This window comes from Mesocricetus auratus, unplaced genomic scaffold (assembly GCF_017639785.1).
Source record: "Mesocricetus auratus isolate SY011 unplaced genomic scaffold, BCM_Maur_2.0 Super-Scaffold_100008, whole genome shotgun sequence".
Classification (NCBI taxonomy): Eukaryota; Metazoa; Chordata; class Mammalia; order Rodentia; family Cricetidae; genus Mesocricetus; species Mesocricetus auratus.
The window spans coordinates 55,691,553-55,718,625 of record NW_024429192.1 but is presented as its reverse complement, the minus strand read 5'-3'; the positions used below and the strand labels follow the sequence as shown (position 1 = coordinate 55,718,625).

The 27,073-nt window shown below is 41.3% G+C and overlaps 1 protein-coding gene across 3 annotated transcripts in view; it reads right to left on the bottom strand.

Moving 5' to 3' along the window:
* The window catches only part of Sec22a (SEC22 homolog A, vesicle trafficking protein), a 51,192-nt gene extending 44,094 nt beyond the window's left edge, over window positions 1-7,098 (bottom strand). The window contains exons 1-2 of one of the 3 annotated variants that reach the window (XM_005071524.4): window positions 7,000-7,098; window positions 4,615-4,813 (exon numbers count right to left, since the gene is read on the bottom strand). In XM_005071524.4, the coding sequence (XP_005071581.1) occupies window positions 4,615-4,796 (182 nt within the window). In that variant the 5' untranslated portion in view covers window positions 4,797-4,813; window positions 7,000-7,098. Of the gene's footprint in view, window positions 1-4,614; window positions 4,814-6,671; window positions 6,872-6,999 lie in introns of those variants that run through there. The other 2 variants (XM_040750864.1, XM_013114428.3) reach the window with 2 other exon arrangements.
* Between the last annotated feature and the right edge of the window lie 19,975 nt (window positions 7,099-27,073).

Genomic DNA, 27,073 nt, shown 5'->3' with positions numbered 1-27,073 from the left:
TATGGTTAGGAGCATGTACTACTTGCAGAGAGTCTGAGTTCTGTTCCAAGCACCCATTACATTATATTTCATTACAGCCTGAAACTCCAACCCCCATGGATCTGGCTCCCTCTTCAGGACTCCAACAGTACCTGCACTCACATGTGTACAAATCCACATATATGCAGCACCTTCCCCACACACATTCAATTACAAATAAATATATATTTAAAATAGGTTAGGCTATGATGAGTCAATTACCTCAATGAGTTACAACCCAATTACAGAGAGAAATTAGGAAATTTAATATTTAAATTGTGAAAAACAGCAGTCAAACAAATTCTACATGTAACCTGTGAAGGCAGTGAGATCATTTGAAAAATGAAATGCTAGCAATGAGAAAGACGGTAACTCAAAACAAGCAGTCTATAAGCTGGGCTTTGAAAGAAACATGGATACCAGGACAAAGAAAGATAGCCTGATGCAACTTCAGGCTGTGTGCCATGATGTTACTACTGCAGAGCCCTTAAGTTTCATCTAACACATGGCAGGGAGAAAAAAAAAAGGTCATAAAAAGTAAAAATTTTAAGTAATACAAATAAATTGCCAATTTGTATCAGACTGAGTTTGCTGCCACATACTGTGAACACCCTAACAGCCTAGAAACCAACTAATAAGATCTCTGATTAATGAGGAAAAATACATGAAATCAGGTTCTTTTCTGGAATTACAGCTTAAAGTTCTGTTCCCCAGCCCTTTTAAAAAGCTTAACTACAAAAACAACATGCAGAGATGGCTTTTATGGCTAGTTATAAAAGTTATGTAATTTATACATTTACATATATATGAACCACATTCTTGGATCACACCAGATTGGACCCCTATTGACTTATTCCACTCCTAAGCTCTATCTTAAAACATTTTGTTTTGCTAGGCACAGTGTGTGAGCCTGTAATTCTAGCACTCGTGAGGCAGAGTCAGGAGGCTCATCACAAATTTAAAGCCAGCTAAGGCACACAATAAGATGCTGTCTGAAAAACAAAATCATGTGCTTGCATGTAGAATATTCCTTTATTCTGTGAATATATGTCACTGTGAGACAGGATTTTGGGAGCAAAGAGAATTCTGGGGAGAAGAAGGGCAGAGTCAGGAGAAGACACCAGGAGACACAGAGCAAGCAGGACGGGAAGTACATACATAAGGTAAATGAGCCTCAGGGAAGCACGTAGGTTAACAGAAATAGATTAATTAAAGTTATAAGAGCAAGCTAAGAAACAAGCCTAAGCTTTTGGCCAAGCATTTATAATTAGTAAGCCTCTGTGTGGTTATTTGAGCACTGGTAGGTGGGAAAGAAAAGTCCACCTACACTGGCAAGATGGTCCAGCAGGTAAAAGCACTTAGTTGCCTCCAAGCCTGATGACCTGAGTTGGATCTCTGAAACACACATGGTGGAAGCAGAGAGCCAGCTCTCAACAGTTGTACTCTGACCTATAAATATGGTAAATGCCATGGTGTGCAGCAGTGTAGAAACCATGTATGTGCACACATATTCACAAAAGAAAATACAAAAGCAATTTTTGATTTTTTTCTTTTTGGTTTTTCAAGACAGGTTTCTCTGTGTAACAGCCCTGGCTATCCTGGAACTCACTTTGTAGACCAGGCTGGTCTCCAACTCACAGATATCCACATCCTCTGCTTCCCAAGTACTGGGATTAAAGGCATGTGCCACCATTGCCTGGCTAAAAGTAATTTTTAAAGCTAAAGTTCAACTAATCAGTGAACCAATCTAAAAAAATAAATTTCACACCAAGGAATATAAGAAAAAAATTGCAAAAAGCTCACTACTATGGCTACTGGAGGAATGCTAGCCAAATGCTGCCCCTTTTATGGGAATTACTTCTCAGGGACAGGAAAACAATCTGTGATTGTCTACTGACTGACTCTCCCATCTTGCCTTGGACACAAAGAAATTAAGAACAGCACTTACAGGTCTGTTCTAATAAATGCATGTGCTATGTGTTTGCATCTCCAGAAAATGGTACCTCTGTTTTTTATTCTCCTAAATCTACTCCTTCTCGTTGGATTTCTTCATTTATCCTCCTGAATTAATGTATATGAAAATTGCCCCAAATCCTTTGTGTAGAAGATAGGGTTAAAATAAATGATATAAAATCTAAAATTCGGCTGGCCGGGTGTTGGTGGCACACGCCTTTAATCCCAGCACTTGGGAGGCAGAGGCAGGCTGATCTCTGTGAGTTCGAGACCACCCTGGTCTACAGAGCAGGTTCCAGGACAGGCTCCAAAACAACACAGAGAAACCCTGTCTCGAAAAACCAAAAAAAATATCTAAAATTCATAATTAAATAGAATTGGGACATAGTAAAAATTTAGTGCATTTATATTGCTTTTAAGAAAATACAGCAAGACAAAAACCAAAAAATTTGTTTTTTAATGCCAGGTAGTTATCAATATTAACATATACTTCAATCCAATCTCCAATAACTTTAACATTTCTATCCCACTACCTGACAACAAATGGAACTGAGAATGACAGACTGCTTTAAAAAGCCTGCTACCTGAATGCTTCAAGGTTTTAAGTTCTTGTCTTCACCCTAAGTAGAAGCAGGCTCAAACACCATCTTAGATACAATTTAACCACTATCATCAATATGTTGTTTTCTTGGTAAATCCTCAAAACTCCAATTAAATGTAACATCCTATTATTTTACAGTTACTAAGCAATCCAAGTAATTGTGGACATTCTTTAAAGTTCTATTCTAGCACTCTCTAAAGTCAGTGGGCATTTCTGCCCTCAAATTTGCACTGTATCTATGTGAATGGTTCTAAAATCCCCCATCATCCTTTCCACTAGATCATCTCAACTGGAAAGATCTCATGAAAACCAGGTATAGTGGTGCATACCTTTAATCCCAGCACTGGGGAGGCAAAGTCAGATCTCTGAGTTCCAGGCCAGGCTGTCTACAGAGTGAGTTCAAGGTTAGCCAGGACTACACTATGAAACCCTGTCTCAATAAAACAAAAAACAAAAACACACATAGGACTTCATCATCTCTCCATCTCTCCTCCCCTCCTCACATCCTAAACAACCCTTCTCCCAGGGCTGCTCATTTCTGAGGACACTACCATTCTGTTCACTTCTAAGGCTTCATCTCTACTATTCCCACTCAGCGGCCTTGACCATTCCTTCCATTTGGCATTTTCTCATTGTACACTTATTTTCCTACTTCACAACGGAACTTCTCTCTCTCAAACTTCCTGTTTTACTCCATGTCCCATGGTCTTAGGTTTTGTTTTGTTGTTTTTTGGGGGGTTTCATTTGTTTGTTTTTAGACAGTATTACTATGTAGTCCTTGCTGGCCTGGAACTTACAGATCTGCTTGCCTCTGCTTCCTGGGTGTAGGGAGTGAAGACATGTGCCGCTTCCCACTCCCTTTGCTTGTTTTTTAATCAAGTGACTTTCTGCAAACCTGTAACCTACTGTATCAAAATAAATTCCCTCAATTTGAACTTTCAGGGCAATCCAGGATCTGGTCCCACTAGTTATGAAATTTGTCTCATAGCCTTCTTCAAATCTTCATCCGCTAGCACCAAGTCAAACAACTTAACACACCTACCATGTAGTACATATATACTGCTTCTTCTGCCTCCCTTCCCTACACTTGGGATGTGATACCCTGTCCTGACTTAGGTGAATTTTAACTCTTCAAAACAGAATGTCTTATCTTAATAATAGAGCTTTTATATACCTTACATGGATCTTGTCATCTAGCTTCTTTTTATGTTCATAATTAGCATCATGGACTCCCAAAGTTAACTGTTCCTTAACTGTTTCATATGGATGCTGTACAAAATGATCTCATTTGTTACAAATCATAAACGAACTTCCAAATTTAAATCCCCCAAATGTCCTCTTTGCTAAGCTTCAGGCTCACACATCCAGTTGACTGTACCCCTTGGATGGCTAATGGGCATCTTAGATTTAACATGTCCAAACAGAACTCTTACCAATGAAATGCAATTAACCTCTCCAGTCTTCTCATTTTAATCCCATTATGCATGCAATTTCTAAAGCCAAAAATCTACATATGATTCTTAGCTTTTCTTTTTCCTTCACATTCCTAAAGCCTATCAGGGCCAAGTATAGCCTTACTCCTCATTCATAGGCCCCTTTATATAGCTGCCTTATTTTCATTTTTCAAGTTTCTGTTCAAATATCATTCTTCTTGAAGGACTCAATCACCACTTTATCCTATCACCCAGTCTTAAAGAATAGACAGATGGATAATTTGCCCTCCCTGTAGGAAAAGCTTTACTTCTTAGCATTTTCCATACAACCTGCCTGCTACAAACTTGAGCATGTAAAAACTCTAATACGTATCAAGCAATTCATAGGAAGCACTATCTTCAAAAATAATATAAAGTCTTCAAATCCAGAGAGTCTGCAAAAAAGGTTGATAGCATCATGACTACTAGTTAGTGTAAATTCAGAACATAACTGTTGACTTTGCAAGTTCTCCTGAGTTAATAAAATATGCATTTCTATTGCAACCACTTAGATCTCATTAAAATGACAACCTCTAGGCAAGTAACTAATAAAACAAACTGAGATCTTACTTGATGTTATAATGTCCAGTTTTCAGTGTACATCTATCAGGAAGTTGAGCAAGTTTCCTTGAGAGCATTTTAAAGTACTTTCTGCATTCCTGCATTCCTGTGCTCTGTTCATAATCAGTAGATGCAGACAGTGGCAGTCCATCCCTGACACGAATGACAGAGGCAGATAAAATCATAGACATTTCAACCCACAGAAGACCTAAGACAAAATGAAAAATGTAGATTAAATAAAAATCAAGGCTAAAGCTGGCAGGCATTTATAAAACTTTCTAAATTAGTATTAATCAGAGTATTAATTAAAATGACAAGATATTTTGACAAGCTTCTTAAAAATATTTTTTATTTTGCTGAGCGGTGGTGGCGTACGCCTTTAATCCCAGCACTTGGGAGGCAGAGGCAGGCAGATCACTGTGAGTTCGAGGCCGGGCTGGACCGACAGCCTCCAAAACAATACAGAGAAACCCTGTCTCGTAAAACCAAAAAACAATATTTTTTATTTTATGTACCTGAGTGTTTACATGTGTGTATGTGCACTATGTACATGCCTGGTGCCCTTGGAAAACAGAGAGAGCATTGGTATGTTGAAAACTGGAGTTACAGATGGTTGTAAGCAGCTACACAGGTACTGGCGTCTTCTGCAAGAACTACAAGTACTCTTAACCACTGATCCACTCCAGTCCCCAAACAAGCTTTTGAAAATAACATTTACAAGCTGTGGAGATTGCTGAGTGGGTAACATTTGCAGAGCAAGCCATCTGATGGCACGAGTTTGGCTTCCAGACACATGAAAAATCGAGACATGACTATATGCATAAACACCTATACTCCCTGAGGGCTCCTACAGGAAGACAGGAGTTGGAAACAGAAGAATCTCCAGAAGGTCTGAGGCCAGCTAGCCTGGTATATACAGCAGTGAACAAGAGACCCTGTCTCAAACAAGGTGGGAATGAGAGAACCAATACCTTAGGTCAATGGTTCTCAACCTTCCTAACGCTATGACCCTATCTCATGAGGCTCTTTTTAAGATCACTAACAGCCTCTATGTCCTATGCTCATGAAAAGCACCGGGCACTGCCTGCAATCTACTAAAAGTTCTATTTCAAGTATTCTGCTATCCTTACTACTGACAGGTTGCCTACACTCTACAGACCAAGCATTTCATGCACCTCATTTGAGCCTTCCAGAAACCTCTGAGGTTAGGTATTAGCTTCATTTTGCTTTGGAGGAAATACAAGTCCCAAAAGCTTAAGGCATTTGTTCAACTTCTAGATGAGTTAAGTAGGGAGTCTGATTCTAACAACTCCATAAAACATTATCTCTAAACATACCCTAACTGCTTATCTACTCGGAGAGGAAGGTCACAAGTATCTCTCTAACAGGAGTTTCTTTTCTTACATCAACCTAAAACATACTTAAACTTTAAGCAGTCTCTAAAAATAAAGTTACTAAACTGGCATGATTGTCGTAAGTGGGAAAAACCTGACGCCTCAATAACTTTGAACATGGTCACGGGTGTCAGGTTCAGTTCTGACCTCTACACACCATAAGTTCTAAGTAATGTTTAAGATGTCGCCTAACTTCTCACAGTGTTGGCAAACGAGTGGGTACCAGTAACAAGGAATTGATTCGTTTTTTAAAAATGTTTGTTCTGTTCATCAGCTGGAATTCCATCACGTCTAGCGTGGCCCACAGACACTGACTCTGCCCAAAATTAAGCACAGCAGGGCCTGGTTCTGAAGAGTTCCACCTGCTCCAGGTGATGCTGATCCCGGAAACTAAGAACCAGACAATCAAGTCTTAAGCTGCTTTTACTGAGAGAGATTCGTGCAAGCTACAGCTTGGCCTCCTCTGGAGATCCCCACTTGTGGAGCCAATTACTCAGGTCTCTTTCCTGCCACACAGTGTCTGTCGCAAAGTACCTTTAAGCAGGGCCTCAGGGGGTTTCCCTGAGCCAACGTGGGCGATCTCCAACCTCAGCGCCCTTTCAGACTCCACAAATCGCAGGGTACGCCACTGGTACAAGCTACCCCGCCCCCCAAAACAACTAAGAATGCCACCTCAGGCTTTCTCTCCGGGGTGAATCCGTGTGCTTCTGACATCTATGACAGTGAGTCCGCTCGCTGGCAGCCCGGGGCGCCCGCACTCCCCGTCAGCCACCCCCTACTGCGTCCGCCCATCCTGGGACAGGCCTGCCAAACAGCAACCGCCGCCCGCGCGGCTGGCAGCCCTAGGTCTCAGGGACCCGCACACCCGCCCTTCTAAGCTCCGCGGCCACCGCCGCTCAGTTCCGGCTCGGGAAGTACCGGGGAGGCCGAGGAGGGAAGCCGAGAGCGGCGCTAGCGGCCGGTCAGGGATCCCGGACACCCAAGAGGGGCCGGGCCGTACCTGTCGCTCTGGGACCCGCCGCTCCGAGTGACGCGCCACGCAGTGCATTGTGGGGCCGGGAGGGGCCTCCCAGTGGGGTTGCCCGTGTCCAACGTGGCTGGAGCTGGCGGAGCTCGCTCGGGCCAATCAGACTCCGTGGGAAGCACCCAATGACCCGCCCCCTTCCGGGGCCCGCCCTATCCCCGCCCCCTCCAGCGGAGATTGGCAACTTCTCACGCACCTGCACCTGGAGATGCCTAGTCTCCTGAGCACAAAAGTAAACTGTCCCTGGGAAATAAGGCTAATCTCCTTCACCTGCTGCTTTGTGTCTGGAAGCAGTTTCTCTCATGGGCCCCTTGGGACAGAGGAAAAGCTCTGTCTGATGAACAGGGAAAGGACCTTCCCCCACTTCAGCCACTACACAAAGAAACTTTCCAAGACAGACAAATGACAGACGCTGTCCCCAGTAGCCCCACCCCCACTCCCTCCAGCCTTCTAGAGGTCCTGTATTATTTAACAAAAGTATACGGAATGTCCATCAGTTGGCAAGCGGCATGCTGAGCATTTTATACAGGAATGTACACAGCACTCCTATTAAGGTGTAATAGGAGCAAGAGGTATCAGAGTAAAACTGGTACAAAAATATACAGGGAAGAAAGCTTAATAGGTGCACTGATGAATTAATTGAGTGCCAGGGAAGAACTCCTTGAATAAGTGCCTTTAAGGTCAAGGCATATTAAGAGACCTGTAATAATGTTCTGGGCCCAGGAAACATGGTTTGTGAAAGTTTGGACTGTCCTAGGAAGGTGTGCTGGTTGGTGGCTATCAGCGCGATGCAAAGCTTAACATAGATGAAGGAGGGAATTTTAATTGAGAAAATGCCTCCGGTAAAATGGCCTGGGGGCAAGTCTGTGGGACATTGCAATGATTGAGGATTGCTATAGGAGGGCCCAGTCCATTGAGGGCAGTACCACACCAGAGCCGGTAGTTGTGCAAGAAAGCAGGCTGAGCAGGCTGCTTGCTGTGAGGAGCAAGTAAGTAGGCCAGCACTCATCCCTGACTTTTACTTTAGTTCCTTCCTCCAGATTCCTACCTTGATTCCTGCCCTTACTTCTTTTCACTCCCAAATTGTTTTTGATCACCGTGTTTAATCTCAGCGATAAAAATCCTAAAACAGGGAGTATGTAGGAGCAAGAAGTTTAGGCTGAGATGAGGTAAGGGCTAAACTCTATTGGACTACTTTAAACACAGTTCAGACTGTAATCAGCAACACACCCTAAGATCAATGAGGAGCTAATAAAGACTATTAAGTGGGATCTGATTTACATATTTTAAAGCTCACTGCGCTGCTTATGGAGAATAGATTGTTGGAGGGCAAGAAGGCTTACTGATGGGTCACTTTGGAGTCAGTTGTATTGATCAAGGCCACAAATGATGGTGACTTAAACTAGAATAATGGCAGTAGAGGTAGAAAGAGATGGATAATTTCAAGATATGAATAAATTATAGGTGGAATTCATGGTATTTAATGGACTGATTTTTCTGGAGCAGGTTAAAAAAAATAAGAGAGGACTACTAGAGATGGATTCCTAGGTAACAAGATGGGTTAAGGAGCCATTTAGATTTACAAAGAGTAGCAAATGTGTGAGGCTATGTTAAATTTGGGAGACCTATAAATGGGAATGTCAGGCAGTTTTGGATAAGTATGCCTAGGGCTCAGAGGGAAGATCTGAACTAATTATACATTTGCCAGTTCTTAGTGTGAATTAACACAGAATTCCACTCTGAGATATACTTTCAACAGAAACATATTCATATATATGTATATATATAACTGTCTTTAAATAGATGATATAGACTGTTCACATAGTATAAGGAAAAAGAGCAAACAATTCACAGCTATATACAAACCCCAAGAGTGAACCAGACAGACACAAAAGCACATGTTACATGACTCCACTTACATAACATTTAAAATCAAAGGAAGGATGCTGGGCACCGTTGAATGTTATTAATATTTGAAATGGAAAATTGGTGTTTTTCTTGATCTGGACACTGGTTATTCATTGCGATCTATTAACAACACTTCCTTAAGCTGTATGCTTGTGATTTGCGTAAATTTTTGGTGTAGAAAGTGTATATCTTTAAAGTGTTAAGAGTAACTCAGACACACATGTGCCACTATTATCAGACGAAGTCTCAAAGCATGATCAAAAGAAAACAAGACCATGTCTGAGAAACAAGTGCCTGCAGGCATTTTCCAGTTCTAGCATAGCCGCATTGTGTTCACAGAAAGAAGCCAATAGGCTGATCCTCCAGATTTCCCCAGATTGCTTTCTGAGGTTAATTATGGAAGCATAGACTAGAAGCAGAGTTACAGCCTCAAGGTACCGAGGGGATGGAAACTGGATTAAAAGAGCTTTAATTTGAATGCAGAATGCCAAAGAAAGAGCACCAGAAGTATACGTGAAGGTTCCCTTGGCCCCATGTGTGGGCTTCAAGAGCAACTCTGGGACTGGCAAACAGCAGCTAGTAGAAAGTTTAAACTGCGATAACTACTAGAGTTTCAAAGGAGTTCGGAAATGTCCAAGTTCTGTCTAATCAAGCCAGGAAAACTCATTAGAAACCGAGAGCAGTTGGTAGAGAGACCCTAGACAAGCCACGCTTTGGAAATAAGGCTAAATTATCCCTCATACAACATTGAAAAGCTGCTCTTAACGTAGTTCAAGTACTTGACTACATGAAATCTAGGTCTTAAAAGAAAGAAGAGGACTGGAGGGGTGACTCAGAGGTTAGGAGCACCCTGCTCCTGCAGAGGACCTGAGTTTTGGTTTCTTAGCACCCATATGTTATCTGAAATTCAATGAATTTTAACATTGTCTAGATTAGGCATGGTGGCACATACCTGTAATTACAGTATCTGAGAGGTGGAGACAGGAAGATTGGGAGCTCAAGGTCAGCTTCAGCTACAAACCCACTAGCTTTTAAAAGGAAGAAAGAAAAGCTTTCAAATTAAATAAAAATTATTCTAAATGGAAACTCAAAAAGAACCCAAAATAGTGCTGGAGAGATGGCTCAGCAGTTAAGAGAACTTGTTCTTGTGGAGGACTCTCGTTCAATTCTCACAGCTGTCCATAAATCCAGTTCCAGGAATCCAATGCCCTCTTTATACCTCCACAGGTACCAGGCCTGAACATGGTACACAGACATACATGTGAACGAAATACTCAAACACAAAGTAAATAAAAATAAGTAAGAACCAAAATAATCATGTGAACTAAAAGTAATCCTGGGAAACTATTATTATGCAAATTCATATAATGATTTCTTTAGGATTTTTTTCTAATATAATCAGCCATTTAGAATGAAACACTGCTGAGATCCAGGGAAAGAAGGCCCCACATCCCAACGTGCCTTCCAGTGACTGGGGAAGGCTGCAGGGAAAGAAGGCCCTGCATCCCAACGTGCCTTCCAGTGACTGGGGAAGGCTTCCCATCCTGGCAGGAGCCAAACATGCCAGATCCCAGGTTTTCTCATCCACCAAGGAGACCAGGGGACCAGGTGGTCCAGCGGGACCAGGAAAAACAGGCCCTGCATCCTGGCCTGCATTCCAGTGCCTGGGGATTGCCTGAGAATTGCACAGAGCTTCCCATCCCGGTGGGAGCCAAGCACCCCAGATTCCAGGTCTTCTCTTCCATCAACGAGACCAGGAAACCACCAGATCCAGGTAAACAAGGCCCCTCATCCCTGGCTTGCCTTCCAGTGACTCGGGACAGCCACAAAGCTTCCAATCCCAGCGGGAGCACCCCAGATCCCACGTCTTCTCTTCCAGCAAAGGGACCAGGGGACCAGGTGGGAGGCTAAGCACCCCAGATTCCTGGTCTTCTTCTCCACCCACGGGACCAGAACTAGGACAAGGAATAGAAGAACTACCAGATTATTGGACTTGCTAGCACCTACCGAAAGGGAACTCTGGTTCCCTAACCACCAGACCAGTAAGGGGCTTTTTTTGCACCCACTAGAAGAAGAGATGGGAAAGAGACAATACAAAAACACACTCAGCAACAGAAAAACACATGACACCGCCAGATTCTAGAGACTCCACACCAGCAAGACTCCAACATTCCAATGCAAATGAAGCAGAAGAGAATGACCTTAGAAACAACTTCATGAAAATGATAGAGGCCCTAAAAGAGGATATAGTTAAATCCCTCAAAGAAATGGATGAAATAACAAACCAAAAAAATGCAAGAAATGGAAGAAAAAACAAACCAAAAAAGGCAGGAAATGGAAGAAAAAACAAACCAAAATATGCAAGAAATGCAACAAATGTACGAAAAGATAAACCGAAAATTACAAGAAACAATTCAAACAGTGCAAGGGTTGACAAATGAAATATAGACAATAAAAAAAACACAATCTGAACAAAGGCTGAAAACAGAAAAGGTGGGCAAGTGGTCAGGTACTACTGACACAAGCATTACCAACAGAATACAAGAGATGGAAGAGAGAATCTCAGGTGTTGAAGATACACTAGGAGAAATGGATTCATCAACCAAAGAAAATCATTAAGTTCAATAAATCCTTAACACAAAACATCCAGGAAATATGGGACACCATGAGAAGACCAAACCTAAGAATAATAGGTATAGAAGAATGAGAAGAAAACCACTTCAAAGGGGCAGAAGACATATTCAACAAAATCATACAAGAAAACTTTCCCAACCTTAAGAAAGACATGCCACTGAAGGTACAAGAAGCTTACAGAACACCAAATAGAGTGGATCACAAAAAAGTCCCCTCGCCACATAATAATCCAGATCCCAAATATACAGAATAAAAAAAAAAAGACTATTAAGAGCAGCTAAGGAAAAAGGCCAAGTAACATATAAAGGCAAACCTATCAGAATTACACCTGACTTCTCCATGGAAACTCTGAAAGCCAGAAGGTCCTGGATAGATATTCTACCAACACTAAGAGACCATGGATGCCAGTCCAGACTACTATACCTGGCAAAGCTCTCAATCACTATAGATGGAGAAAACAAGATATTCCATGACAAAACTAGATTCAAGCAATAAGAATCCACTAACCCAGCCCTACAGAAAGTTCTGGAAGAAAACTCCAACCCAAGGAAGTTAACTACAACCAGAAAAACATAGGCATTAGATAATCCTACTTTACCAACAGCCAAAAGAACAAAGGGGTGGAATTCCACACATAATTCCACCACCACCAACCATTCCTAATCAAAGAAGAATGAACAATCAGTGGTCATTAATATCCCTCAACATTAATGGCCTTAACTCACCCATAAAAAGACACAGGCTAACAGAATGGATTCGAAGACAGAACCCATCTTTCTGCTGTATATAAGAAACACACCTCATCCTCAAAGACAGACATTACCTGAGAATTAAAGGTTGGGAAAAGATTTTCCAATCAAATGGACCCAAGAAACAAGCAGGGGTTGCAATCCTAATATCTAACAAATTAGACTTTAAAATAAAATCAATCAAAAGAGATGAAGGAAGTCATTACATACTCATCACAGGCGAAATCCACCAAGATGAAGTTTCTATCCTGAACATCTATGCCCCAAATACAAAGGCATCCACGTTCGTAAAAGAAACATTACTAAAACTTGAATCACATATAAAGCCCCACACACTTATAGTGGGATATTTCAACACCCCACTCTCACCACTAGACAGGAATACCAGACAGAAACTCAACAAAGAAGCAAAGGGTCTAATAGAAGTAATGACCCAACTGGGATTAACAGGCATCTACAGAACATTTATCTACATAAAAAAGAATATACCTTCTTCTAACCACCACATGAACCTTCTCAAAAATCGACCACATACTTGGCAAAATATCAAACCTCAGCAGCTACAAAAAAATTGGAATAACTCCATGCATCTTATCAGACCACCATGCATTAAAATTAGAATTCAACAACATCACAAATTGCAGAAACCCTACAAACTCATGGAAATTGAATAATGCACAACTGCACCATTCCTGGGTAAAAGAAGAAATAAAAAAAGAAATTAAAGACTTCCTAGAATTCAATGAGAATGAAGACACAACATACCCAAACCTATGGGACACTTTGAAAGCACTGCTACGGGGGAAGTTCATAGCACTAAGTGTCCACATGAAGAAACTGGAGAATAGTTATACAAGAGAATTAACAGCACAGCTGAAAGCTCTAGAACACAAAGAAACAAACTCCCCCATGAGGAGTAGATGCCAGGGAATAATCAAATTGAGGGCTGAAATCAATAAAATAGAAACTAGGAAAACAGTACAAAGAAACAATGCAACGAAGAGTTGGTTCTTTGAGAAAATCAACAAGATAGACAAACCTTTGTCCAAACTTACCAAACAACAGAGCATGAACATACAAATTAACAAAATCAGAAATGAAAAGGGGGACATAACAACAGACTCTGAGGAAATCCAGAGAATCATTAGGTCATACTTTGAAAATCTGTACTCCACAAAATTCGAAAATTTAAAGGAAATGGATGACTTCCTGGATAGCTATCACTTGCCAAAACTAAATCAAGAACAGATAAGCAATTTAAATAGACCTATAACCCCTATGGAAATAGACACAGTCATCAAAAGTCTCCCAACCAAAAAAAAAAAAACTCAGGTCTAGATGGCCTCAGTGCAGAATTGTACCAGAAATTCAAAGAACAGCTTATATCAATTCTTCTCAAAATATTCCATGCAATAGAAGCAGAAGGGTCTTGGCCAAACTCTTTTTACGAGGCTTCAATAACCTTGATCCCCAAGCCACACAAAGACTCAACTAAGAAAGAGAACTTCAGACCAATATCCCTCATGAACATTGATGCAAAAATACTCAATAAAATGCTGGCAAATCGGATCCAAGAGCACATCAAAGCAATCATTCACCACGATCAAGTAGGTTTCATCCCCGGGATGCAGGGATGGTTCAACATATGAAAATCCATCAATGTAATCCACCATATAAACAAGTGGGAAAACAAAAATCACATGATCATCTCACTAGATGCTGAAAAAGCCTTTGACAAAATCCAACACCCCTTCATGATAAAGGTCTTGGAGAGATCTGGGATAACAGGAACCTACCTAAACATAATAAAAGCTATATACAGCAAACCAACAGCCAACATCAAACTAAATGGACAGAAACTCAATGCAATTCCTCTAAAATCAGGAACAAGACAAGGCTGTCCACTCTCTCCATACCTTTTCAATATTGTACTTGAAGTTCTAGCCAGAACCATACGACAACAAAAGGGATCAAGGGGATAGAACATAGAAAGGAAGAGGTCAAACTTTCACTATTTGCAGATGATATGATAGTTTACATAAATGACCCAAATAACTCTACCAGGGAACTCTTACAGCTGATTAACACCTTCAGCAAAGTAGCAGGCTACAAGATCAACTCAAGAAAATCAGTAGCCCTACTATATACAGATGATAAAAGGGCTGAGAAAGAAATCAGAGAAGCAACGAGTCCAGGAAACTAGAGAAGGCTGGGCGCACAGGGAAGTAGCTGTCCCTCTGGCATCATCAGGTAAACAGGCCAGCTTCCCGGCCTGTGTTCCAGAGCCTGCAGATCGCCTGGGAACTGCACAGAGCTCCCAATCCCGGCGGGAGCATCAGGTAAACAGGCCAGCTTCCCGGCCTGTGTTCCAGAGCCTGCAGATCGCCTGGGAACTGCACAGAGCTCCCAATCCCGGCGGGAGCATCAGGTAAACAGGCCAGCTTCCTGGCCTGTGTTCCAGAGCCTGCAGATCGCCTGGGAACTGCACAGAGCTCCCAATCCCGGCGGGAGCCAAGCACCCCAGACTCCAGATCTTCTCTCCCACCAACGATTCCAGGAAAGGAGAGGAGGCTGGGAGTACAGGGAAGTAGCTGTCCCTCTGGCATCATCAGGTAAACAGGCCAGCTTCCCAGCCTGTGTTCCAGAGCCTGCAGATCGCCTGGGAACTGCACAGAGCTCCCAATCCCGGCGGGAGCCAAGCACCCCAGACTCCAGATCTTCTCTCCCACCAAAGAGACCAGGAAACTACAGGAGCCAGGGAGACCAGGGGAGTAACTGTTCCGGATCAGGTACAACAGGACCCAGCATAGGGTCCAGGGGACCAGGTAGGAGGCTAAGCGCCCCAGATTCCTGTTCTTCTTCTCTACCCACGGACCAGCATTTGGACAAGGCATAGAAGAACCACCAGATTACTGGACTTACTAGCACCCACCAAAGGGAACTCTGGTCCCCAGACCAGGAAGGGGCTCTTTCTGCACCCACTAGAAGAAGAGATGGGAAAGAGACAATACAAAAACACAGTCAGCAACAGAAAAACAAATATGACACCGCCAGATTCTAGAGACTCCACACCAGCAAGACCCCAATATTCCAACGCGAAGGAAGCAGAAGAGAACGACCTTAAAAGCACTTTCATGAAAATGATAGAGGCCCTAAAAGAGGATATTGGAAAATCCCTCAAAGAAATGGAAGAAAAAACAAACCAAAAAATGCAAGAAATGGAAGAAAAAACAAACCAAAAAATGCAAGAATTGGAAGAAAAAACAAACCAAAAAAGGCACGAAATGGAAGAAGAAATGAAGCAAAAAATGCAAGAAATGGAAGAAAAAGCAAAGCAAAAAATGCAAGAATTAGAAGAAGAAACATACCAAATAAGGCAGGAAATGGAAGAAGAAACAAAGCAAAAAATGCAAGAAATGGTAGAAAAAACAAAGCAAAAAATGAAAAAAATGGAGGAAGAAACAAACCAAAAAAGGCAGGAAATGGAAGAAGAAACAAAGCACAAAATCCAAGAAATGGAACAAAAAGCAAACCAAAAAATGCAAGAAATGGAAGAAAGAACAAACCAAAAAATTCATAAAAGGCAACAAACGGACGAACAGATAAACAGAAAATTGCAAGAAGCAATGCAAACGCTGCAAGGGTTGAAAACTGAAATAGAGACACTAAAAAAAACACAATCTGAAGAAAGGCAGAAAATAGAAAAGCTGGACAAACAGTCAGGCACTACCAATACAAGCATTACCAACAGAATAGAAGAGATGGAAGAGAGAATCTCAAGTGTTGAAGATACATTAGGAGAAATGGATTTATCAACCAAAGAAAACCTTAAATCCAACAAATCCTTAACAGAAAACATCCAGGAATTATGGGACACCATGAAAAGACCAAACCTAAGAATAATAGGTATAGAAGAAGGAGAAGAAATCCACCTCAAAGGGGCAGAAGGCATATTCAACAAAATCATAGAAGAAAACTTTCCCAACCTTAAGAAAGACATGCCAATGAAGGTACAAGAAGCCTACAGAACACCAAATAGAGTGGACCACAAAAAAAATCCCCTCGCCACATAATAATCAAGACCCCAAACATACAGAATAAAGAAAGAATATTAAGAGCAGCTAAGGAAAAAGGTCAAGTAACATAAAGGCAGACCTATCAGAATTACACCTGATTTCTCCATGGAAACTCTGAAAGCCAGAAGGTCCTGGATAGATATTCTACCTACACTAAGAGACCATGGAGGCCAGCCCAGACTACTATACCCGGCAAAGCTCTCAATCACTATAGACGGAGAAAACAAGATATTCCATGACAAAACTAGATTCAACCAATATGTGTCCACTAACCCAGCCCTACAGAAAATTTTGGAAGGAAAACTCCAACCCAAGGAAGCTAATTACAACCAGAAAAACATAAGCATTAGAGAATCCCTCTCTACCAACAGCCAAAAGAACAAAGGGGTGAAATTCCACCCATAATTCCACCAACAACAACCATCGCAAATCGAAGAAGGATGAGCAATCAATGGTCATTAATATCCCTCAATATTAACGGCCTTAACTCACCCATAAAAAGACACAGACTAGCAGAATGGATTCGAAGACAGAACCCTTCCTTCTGCTGCATACAAGAAACACACCTCACCCTCAAAGACAGACATTACTTGAGAGTTAAAGGTTGGGAAAAAATTTTTCAATCAAATGGACCCAAGAAACAAGCAGGGGTAGCAATCCTAATATCTAACAAACTAGACTTTAAAATAAAATTAATCAAAAGAGATGAAGGAGGTCATTACATACTCATCACAGGTGAAACCCACCAAGATGAAGTGTCTATCCTGAACATCTATGCCCCAAATACAAAGGCATCCACATTCGTTAAAGAAACATTATTAGAACTTAAATCTCATCTAAAGCCCCACACAGTTATAGTGGGAGATTTCAACACACCACTCTCACCACTAGACAAGAATACCAGACAGAAACTCAACAAAGAAGCAAAGGGTCTAATAGAAGTAATGACCCAACTGGGATTAACAGATATCTATAGAACATTTCATCCACATAAAAAAGAATATACCTTCTTCTCACCACCACATGGAACCTTCTCAAAAATCGACCACATACTTGGCAACATATCAAACCTCAGCAGCTACAAAAAAATTGGAATAACTTCATGCATCTTATCAGACCACCATGCCTTAAAATTAGAATTCAACAACAACACAAATTGCAGAAAACCTACAAACTCATGGAAATTGAATAATGCTCAACTGCACCATCCCTGGGTCAAAGAGGAAATAAAAAAGAAATTAAAGACTTCCTCGAATTCAATGAGAATGAAGACACAACATACCCAAACCTATGGGACACTTTGAAAGCAGTGCTACGGGGAAGTTCATAGCACTAAGTGCTCACATGAAGAAACAGGAAAACAGTTATACCAGAGAATTAACATCACAGCTAAAAGCTCTAGAACACAAAGAAGCAAACTCCCCCAGGAGGAGTAGACGCCAGGAAATAATCAAATTGAGGGCTGAAATCAACAAAGTAGAAACCAGGAAAACAATACAAAGAATCAATGCAACGAAGAGTTGGTTCTTTGAGAAAATCAACAAGATAGACAAACCTTTGTCCAAACTTACCAAACAGCAGAGAGTGAACACGCAAATTAACAAAATCAGAAATGAAAAGGGGGACATAACAACAGACTCTGAGGAAATCCAGAGAATCATTAGGTCATACTTTGAAAACCTGTACTCCACAAAATTCGAAAATTTAAAGGAAATGGATGACTTCCTGGACAGCTATCATTTGCCAAAACTAAATCAAGAACAGATAAGCAATTTAAATAGACCTATAACCCCTATGGAAATAGAAGCTGTCATCAAAAGTCTCCCAACCAAAAAAAGTCCAGGTCCAGATGGCCTCAGTGCAGAATTCTACCACAAATTCAAAGAACAGCTTATACCAATTCTTCTCAAAGTGTTCCACACAATAGAAGCAGAAGGGTCTTTGCCAAACTCTTTCTATGAGGCTTCAATAACCTTGATCCCCAAGCCACACAAAGATACAACCAAGAAAGAGAACTTCAGACCAATATCCCTCATGAACATTGATGCAAAAATACTCAATAAAATACTGGCAAATCGGATCCAAGAACACATCAAAACAATCATTCACCACGATCAAGTAGGTTTCATCCCAGGGATGCAGGGATGGTTCAACATACGAAAATCCATCAACGTAATCCACCATATAAACAAGCTGAAAAACAAAAATCACATGATCATCTCACTAGATGCTGAAAAAGCCTTTGACAAAATCCAACACCCCTTCATGATAAAGGTCTTGGAGAGATCTGGGATAACAGGGACATACTTAAACATAATAAAAGCCATATACAGTAAACCAACAGCCAACATCAAACTAAATGGACAGAAACTCAACGCAATTCCTCTAAAATCAGGAACAAAACAAGGCTGTCCACTCTCTCCATACCTTTTCAACATGGTACTTGAAGTTCTAGCTATAGCCATACGACAACAAAGGGGGATCAAGGGGATACAAATTGGGAAGGAAGAAGTCAAACTTTCACTGTTTGCAGACGATATGATAGTTTACATCAATGACCCAAAGAACTCTACCAGGGAACTCTTACAGCTGATTAACACCTTCAGCAAAGTGGCAGGTTACAAGATCAACTCAAGAAAGTCAGTAGCCCTACTATATACGGATGATAAAAGGGCTGAAAGAGAAATCAGAGAAACATCACCCTTTACAATTGCCACAAACAACATAAAATACCTTGGGGTAACGCTAACCAAACAAGTGAAAGACCTGTATCGTAAGAACTTTGAATCTTTAAAGAAAGAAATTAAAGAAGCCCTCAGAAAATGGAAAGATCTCCCATGCTCTTGGATAGGTTGGATCAATGTAGTAAAAATGGCAATCCTGCCAAAAGCAATCTACAGATTCAATGCTATCCCCATTAAAATCCCAGCACAATTCTTCACAGACCTTGAAAGAACAATAATCAATTTTGTATGGAAAAACAAAAGACCCAGGATAGCCAAAACAACCCTGTTCAACAAGGCAATATCCGGAGGCATCACTATCCCTGACCTCAAGCTCTATTATAGAGCTATAGTCCTGAAAACAGCTTGGTATTGGCACAAAAATAGACAGGCAGACCAATGGAATCAAATTGAAAACCCTGATATTAACCCACACATGTATGAACATCTGATCTTTGACAAAGAAGCTAAAAATATACAATGGAATAAAGAAAGCATCTTCAACAAATGGTGCTGGCATAATTGGAGACTGGCATGTAGAAAAATGCGGATCGATCCATGTTTATCGCCATGCACAAAACTTAAGTCCAAATGGATCAAAGACCTCAACATAAATCCAGCCACACTGAACCTCTTAGAAGAGAAAGTGGGTGGTACCCTTGAACGAATTGGTACAGGAGACAGCTTCCTGAACATAACACCAGTAGCACAGACAGTGAGATCAACAATTAATAAATGGGACCTACTGAAACTGAGAAGCTTCTGTAAGGCAAAGGACACAGTCAGCAAGACAAAAAGGCAGCCCACAGAATGGGAAAAAATATTCACTAATCCCACATCTGACAGAGGGTTGATCTCCAAAATTTACAAAGAACTCAAGAAGCAAGTCTCCAAAACAGCAAAGGACCCAATTAAGAAGTGGGCTGCAGAACTAAATAGAGAGTTTTCAATAGAGGAGTCTAAAATGGCTGAGAGGCACTTGAGAAAGTGCTCAACATCCTTAGCCATCCGGGAAATGCAAATCAAAGCAACTCTGAGATACCATCTCACTCCTGTCAGAATGGCTAAAATCAAAAACACCAATGACAATTTATGCTGGAGAGGATGTGGTGAAAGGGGGACACTCCTCCATTGCTGGTGGGAGTGCCAACTGGTTCAGCCACTTTGGAAAGCAGTATGGAGATTCCTCAGAAAAATGGGAATAAACCTACCACAAGACCCAGCAACTGCACTCTTAGGCATATATCCAAAAGATGCCCATTCATATAACAAAGATGTCTGTTCCACTATGTTCATAGCAGCTTTATTTGTAATAGCCAGAACTTGGAAGCAACCTAGATGTCCCTCACCCGAAGAATGGATAGAGAAAATGTGGTACATCTACACAATGGAGTACTATTCAGCAGAAAAAAATAATGGAATCATGAGATTCGCAGGCAAATGGATGACACTAGAAGAAACCATCCTGAGTGAGGTAACCCAGTCACAAAAAGAGAAACATGGCATGTACTCTCTCATATATGGATTTTAGACATAGATCTGGGGAGTGCCAGCCTACAATCCTATTGCCAGAGAGTCTGGGAAACAGAAACTTCATTTACTGGCTGGTTAAGTACTGAGCTGAACTCAAGAAAGCCAGTATCAGAGAGGGAGGACTGATGATCAAAGGGATTAAGACTGGGCTGGTTGAACCCCCAGAAACAGCTGACCAGACAAAGGTTAACTCTTGAATCCCAGGCATCAGCCTGGGAATCCAGCATGGGACTGATCAAGACCCCCTGAATCTGGGTGTCAGTGAGGAGGCCTAGGTAATCTATTGAGCCTTGGATAGCAGATCAGTACCCATCCCAAATATACACACGGTCTCTGGACTCCCATAGAACAATGTGAGGTGCACTCTCACCCTGAACTCTTGGGGAAGGGTCTAGGCCCTGCCCTATATGAAATGACAGACTATGGACACCCCCATGGAGGGCCTCACCCTCCCTGGGGGAATGAGGGGATAACGGGGGGGATGGGGGGAGGGCACGGGAGGAGGGGAGGGAAAGGGAGAGGGACCTCGTACTGACTTGTGAAGCAACCTTGTTTCTTATCTAAATTTAAAATGGAAAATAAAAAAATATTTAAAAAAAAGTTACAAAAAAAAAAGAAATCAGAGAAACATCACCCTTTACAATTGCCACAAACAACATAAAATACCTTGGAATAATGCTAACCAAACAAGTGAAAGACCTGTATCACAAGAACTTTGAATCTTTAAAGAAAGAAATTAAAGAAGCCCTCAGAAAATGGAAAGATCTCCCATGCTCTTGGATAGGTAGAATCAATGTAGTAAAAATGGCAATCCTGCCAAAAGCAATCTACAGACTCAATGCAATCCCAATTAAAATCCCAGCACAATTCTTCGCAGACCTTGAAAGAACAATAATCAATTTTGCATGGAAAAACAAAAGACCTAGGATAGCCAAAACAACCCTGTTCAACAAGGCAATATCCGGAGGCATCACCATCCCTGACTTCAAGCTCCATTATAGAGCTATAGTCCTGAAAAACCTTGGTATTGGCACAAAAATAGACAGGTAGACCAATGGAATCAAATTGAAAACCCTGATATTAACCCACACATGTATGAACATCTGATCTTTGACAAAGAAGCTAAAAATATACAATGGAAAAAAGAAAGCATCTTCAACAAATGGTGCTGGCATAACTGGAGGCTGGCATGTAGAAGAATGCAGATCAATCCATGTCTATCGCCATGCACAAAACTTAAGTCCAAATGGATCAAAGACCTCAACATAAATCCAGCCACACTGAACCTCTTAGAAGAGAAAGTGGGTGGTACCCTTGAACGAATTGGTACAGGAGACAGCTTCCTGAACATAACACCAGTAGCACAGACAGTGAGATCAACAATTAATAAATGGGACCTACTGAAACTGAGAAGCTTCTGTAAGGCAAAGGACACAGTCAGCAAGACAAAAAGGCAGCCCACAGAATGGGAAAAATATTCACTAACCCCACATCTGATGGCTGATCTCCAAAATTTACAAAGAACTCAAGAAGCAAGTCTCCAAAACACCAAAGGATCCAATTAAAAAGTGGGCTACAGAGCTAAATAGATCAATAGAGGAGTCTAAAATGGCTGAGAGGCACTTGAGAAAGTGTTCAACATTCTTAGCCATCCTGGAAATGCAAATCAGAACAACTTTGAGATGCCATCTCACTCCTGTCACAATGGCTAAAATCAAAAACACCAATGACAATTTATGCTGGAGAGGATGTGGTGAAAGGGGAACACTCCTCCACTGCTGGTGGGAATGCCAACTTGCACAGCCACTTTGGAAATCAGTATAGAGATTCCTCTGAAAAATTGGAATAAACCTACCACAAGACCCAGCAACTCCACTCTTAGGCATATATCCAAAAGATGCCCATTCATACAACAATGATGTCTGTTCCACTACGTTAATAGCAGCATTATTTGTAATAGCCAGAACTTGGAAGCAACCTAGATGCCCCTCAACTGAAGAGTAGATAGAGAAAATGTGGTACATTTACACAATGGAGTACTATTCAGCAAAAAAAAAAAAACCAATGGATTCCTGAAATTTACAGGCAAATGGATGGCACTAGAAGAAACCATCCTGAGCCAGGTAACCCATTCACAAAAAGAGAAACATGGCATGTACTCTCTCATATATGGATTTTAGACATAGACCTGGGGAGTGCCAGCCTACAATCCCATGGCCAGAGAGTCTGGGAAACAGAACCTTCATTCAGTGGCTGATGGAAGAAGAGGCAGACTTCCACGGCTAAGCACTGAGCTGAACTCAAGAAATCCAGTGACAGAGAGGGAGGACTGATGACCAAAGACATTAAGACTGGGCTGGTTTAACCCCCAGAAACAGCTGACCTGACAAGGGTTAGCTCTTGAATCCCAGACTGATGCCTGGGAATCCAGCATGGGAATGATCAAGACCCCCTGAATGTGAGGAGGCCAAGGTAATCTATTAAGCCTTGGGTAGTAGATCAGTATTTATCCCGGGTATACAAATGGACTTTGGACTCCCATCCAATAATAAAGAGTTCTCACCCTGAACTCTTAGGGGATGATCTAGGCCCTGCCCTGGATGAAATGACAGACTATGGACACCCCCATGGAGGGCCTTACCCCCCCTGGGGAAATGAGGGGATATTGGGGGCTTGGTGGGAGGGCACAAGAGGAGGGGAGGGAAACAGAGAGTGATCTGGAATTGACATGTGAAGCAACCTTGTTTATAATTTAAATTTAAATTAAAAATATATAAAAATAAATAAATAAAACACTGCTAACATCCTCACAAAGGGAGGGGTAAGTTATCTGTAGCTCAGCATCTGTGGAGACCGGCTTCAGGACCACGAGGGCCCTGTAACCCAAAGATGCTCAAGTCCTTTATATAAAATGTGCCCATCCTCTTTACTGTTGTAGAATATTATTTTAAGATGCATAGCATTTGCTTATGAGGTGTAACATTTATTTAATGATGGAAGGATGTGTTGCATTCTTTTATGTTGCATTTATTTAACTTCGTGAATCTGTGTTACTTTGTCTAAAACACCTGATTGGTGTAATAAAGAGCTGAATGCCCAATAGCAAGGCAGGAGCAAGAACAGTCAGGGTTGACAAGCTGAGAGAATAAATAGAAGGAGAAATCTGGGAGGAGGATCAGACAGACAGGGAATAAGCAGAAAAGAAAAGATATACAGAAACAGAGAAAGATAAAAGTCCAGAGGCAAAAGGAAAACAGGATAATTATAAGAAAAGCTGGCTACAAACAAGCTAAGCTAAGACTGGGCATTCATAAGTAAGAATAAGACTCTATGTGTGGTTTATCAGGGACCTGGTTGGCAGGCCCCCAAAAGAGCAAAGAACATTGAGTAAAAGAGAGTGGGGGGGGGGGGAAGCAACTATACATGTGTGCAGGGCCTGCAAGTATGGATATCTGACAGTTGCAAACTTCTTATGACACACATAAAGTGATGTAATATTATTTGAACATGGGATATAATACAAGGAAAATAGAGGTACCCAAAAGCTTTTTAGTTGTTAAAAATGGAGTGCCAATGGCTAGAAATATGGTTTAGAGGTTAAGAGCACTTGTTGCTCTTACACAGGATCTAGGTTCAGTTCCCAGCAACCACATGGCAACTAGCAATTATCTGTAACTCCAATTCTAGAGGCTCTGATGCCCTTTTCTGGCCTCCTTAGACAGTGCATGCATGTGGTACACAAACACACAGATAAAATACGCATATACATAAGATAAAAATAAATCTTTGTTTTAATGGGGTACCAGAAACAACTAAAAAAAAAAAGACAAGAATATTGGTCGTGGTGATTCATGCTTGGAATCCCAGCCCTCAGGATGCTGGGCAGGAAGGCTGTCACAAGTTCAAGGCCAGTCTGGGCCAGACAGTGACCTCTAGGCCACCCTAAGTTACACAATGCAACCCTTCCATTCCTCGAAAAAACAAAATAGGGAAAACTGGAACAAAACCCAATTTGAGCAGATATCAACATGATATACTCTCAATCTCAACCATATGGGCAGTTTATATGAAATGTAAAAGCCCTCAACATCCCAAGTAAAAGGCAAATGTTATCATGTTGTATTTTTTAGAGGTACAACCCAAACTATACCCTTTACAAGAAGTCTGCTTTAGCAGTGACAGCTATGTTAACAATGAGAATATTTTTTAAAAGGGAAAACCCAACAGCTAAACAAAATGAAGTGAAACTAGCCATGTTAGTATCAAAGTGAACACAAGAACTGGGAATACCATCAAGGTGGAAGAGTTCTGTCTTGTAATGACATCAGAAAAAAAAAGAACATAGAACAGACACTAATAACCTGGAGGGTGAAAGAGATACACTTAACAATTATCCATGGAGATTTCAGCATGCTTCCCCCTCTTGTGATGGAAGGAGCAGATGAAAGTCAGTAAGAACATAGAAGATAAGCAATTTACCATGGTGGTATACTTCACTAGACAACAGCAGAACTCAAATTCCTTTCAAGCACATAGAATAGTCACCAAGGGAGATCACATTCAGGGCCACAAAATAATTTGAAGAGACACACGTGAAAAGCACATTCTCTGACAGGGGTTGGGGATAACATGAGTACACGCAATTTTAGGTGTTAATGAATGATCCAGCGATTTTCTTTTTAAAAATTGCTTCAAATGTATTGTGTGTCACAGTGGAAAACTTAGTTGATTCTCTCCTTCCACTGTGTGGACCCTTGGTACTGAACATAGTATCGATGCCAAGCACCTATACCCACCGAGTTATCTATCTCCTAATGAAGAGGTTTTCTTGTCAGCTCATGGTTTTTTTTCCCAGGGCTGAGCAAATGAGTACATACTTTTGGTAAATAGGAGCCCTGTCTTCTGTGTTAGGAAAAGGAATTGAAAGTAAGAGCTTTAAAATGCCACTTCCGGTAAATAAACCAGAAATTGGAGGTGGTGCCATATTCTCAGGGTGAGGGCAGAGAAAGGACCATGTGAGCCTAGGTCATTGTCAAAAAGCAAGGAAATGAAAACAAATGAAGGGGACACATCAGAAGTATACAGACGCAACTTAAAGGACCTTTCGCGGCTCAGATGTTGGACCATGTGAATCTTAATAACAGTTGCATTGTTTATAAATCACCAAGAGGGGTAGACTCCATACCTACTCCAGTCAACTCAGGGAGGTGCTTCAACTCATTTCTCCAGGAATGAAGTGGCCCTCTCTTCTTGAGGGAAAACTTTGAGAAGAGGAGGTAGCAAAATGAACTACGGCTATTACAGGTGGTACAATCCAAAGAATAATCTGGGCTGAATGTCTATGCCCTCCAAATTCACAACCTGAGACTCTGATCCCTCTGTGAGGGTTGTTGGAGACTATACGTTTGGGAGGTAATGGAGGCTATGCTAGGTCTTGAGGATGGGACCTGTCTTGGGGTTTTCTATTGCTGTGAGGAGACACCATGATCACAGCAATGCTTATAAACAAAACTTTAATTAGGGTGTCTCACTTGCAGTTTCAGAGATTCAGTCCATTGTCACCATGATGGGGAGCATGGTGGCATGCAGGCAGACATGGTGCTGGAGCTGAGAGTGCTACATCTTGCAGGCAACAGGAAGTCAACTGATTGTCACTCAAGTAAAGCCACACCTCCTAATAGTGCCATTCCCTTTGGGGGTCATCTTCTTTCACACAACCACAGGAACTTTATGGTAAGTGCCCTTAAAAAAAGAGGAAGAGACCTGTTAAGATGGCTCCACACAAAAAGGCTGAGGGTTCAATTCCCAGCACCACATGGTGGCTCACAACCAGTCCAGTTACAGGTAATCCAACAGACCCACATGAGGTATGCATATATGAATACAGGTAAAAGATTGATACCAATAATGTAAAATTAATAAATTTAAAAATAAGCATGTTCTATAACTACAGAAAAATTCAACCAGGAAACAATTATAAATCAGCTATAAGAAAATAAAAAGGATTGGCTTTGGACAAAAAAGAGTTTCAGGGTATGAATGAAATGAAAAAAAAAAGCACTAAAAATATGACAATGCCTCAGAAGAAATAAAAGTATAAAGCATGTTTACATAAAGCCAGGCGGTGGTGGTGCATGCCTTTAATCCCAGCACTTGGGAGGCTGAACAGGTGGATCTCTGAATTTGAGGCCAGCCTGGTATACAGAGAGCAGTCCAAGACAGTCAGGGCTACACAGAGAAACCCTGTCTCAAAGGGAAAAAAATCAGCTAAATTAAAATTTAGGTAACAAACTGAAGGAATAGATGTGAAATGTGACAAGGAATGCCAGCATGTGAAGAAAAGAATACAGAACCCTCATTGCAAATAGACAAGGGACCTGAAAAGAGCATTTACAAAGGAACTTTAAGTGCCAACAAATATTTAATG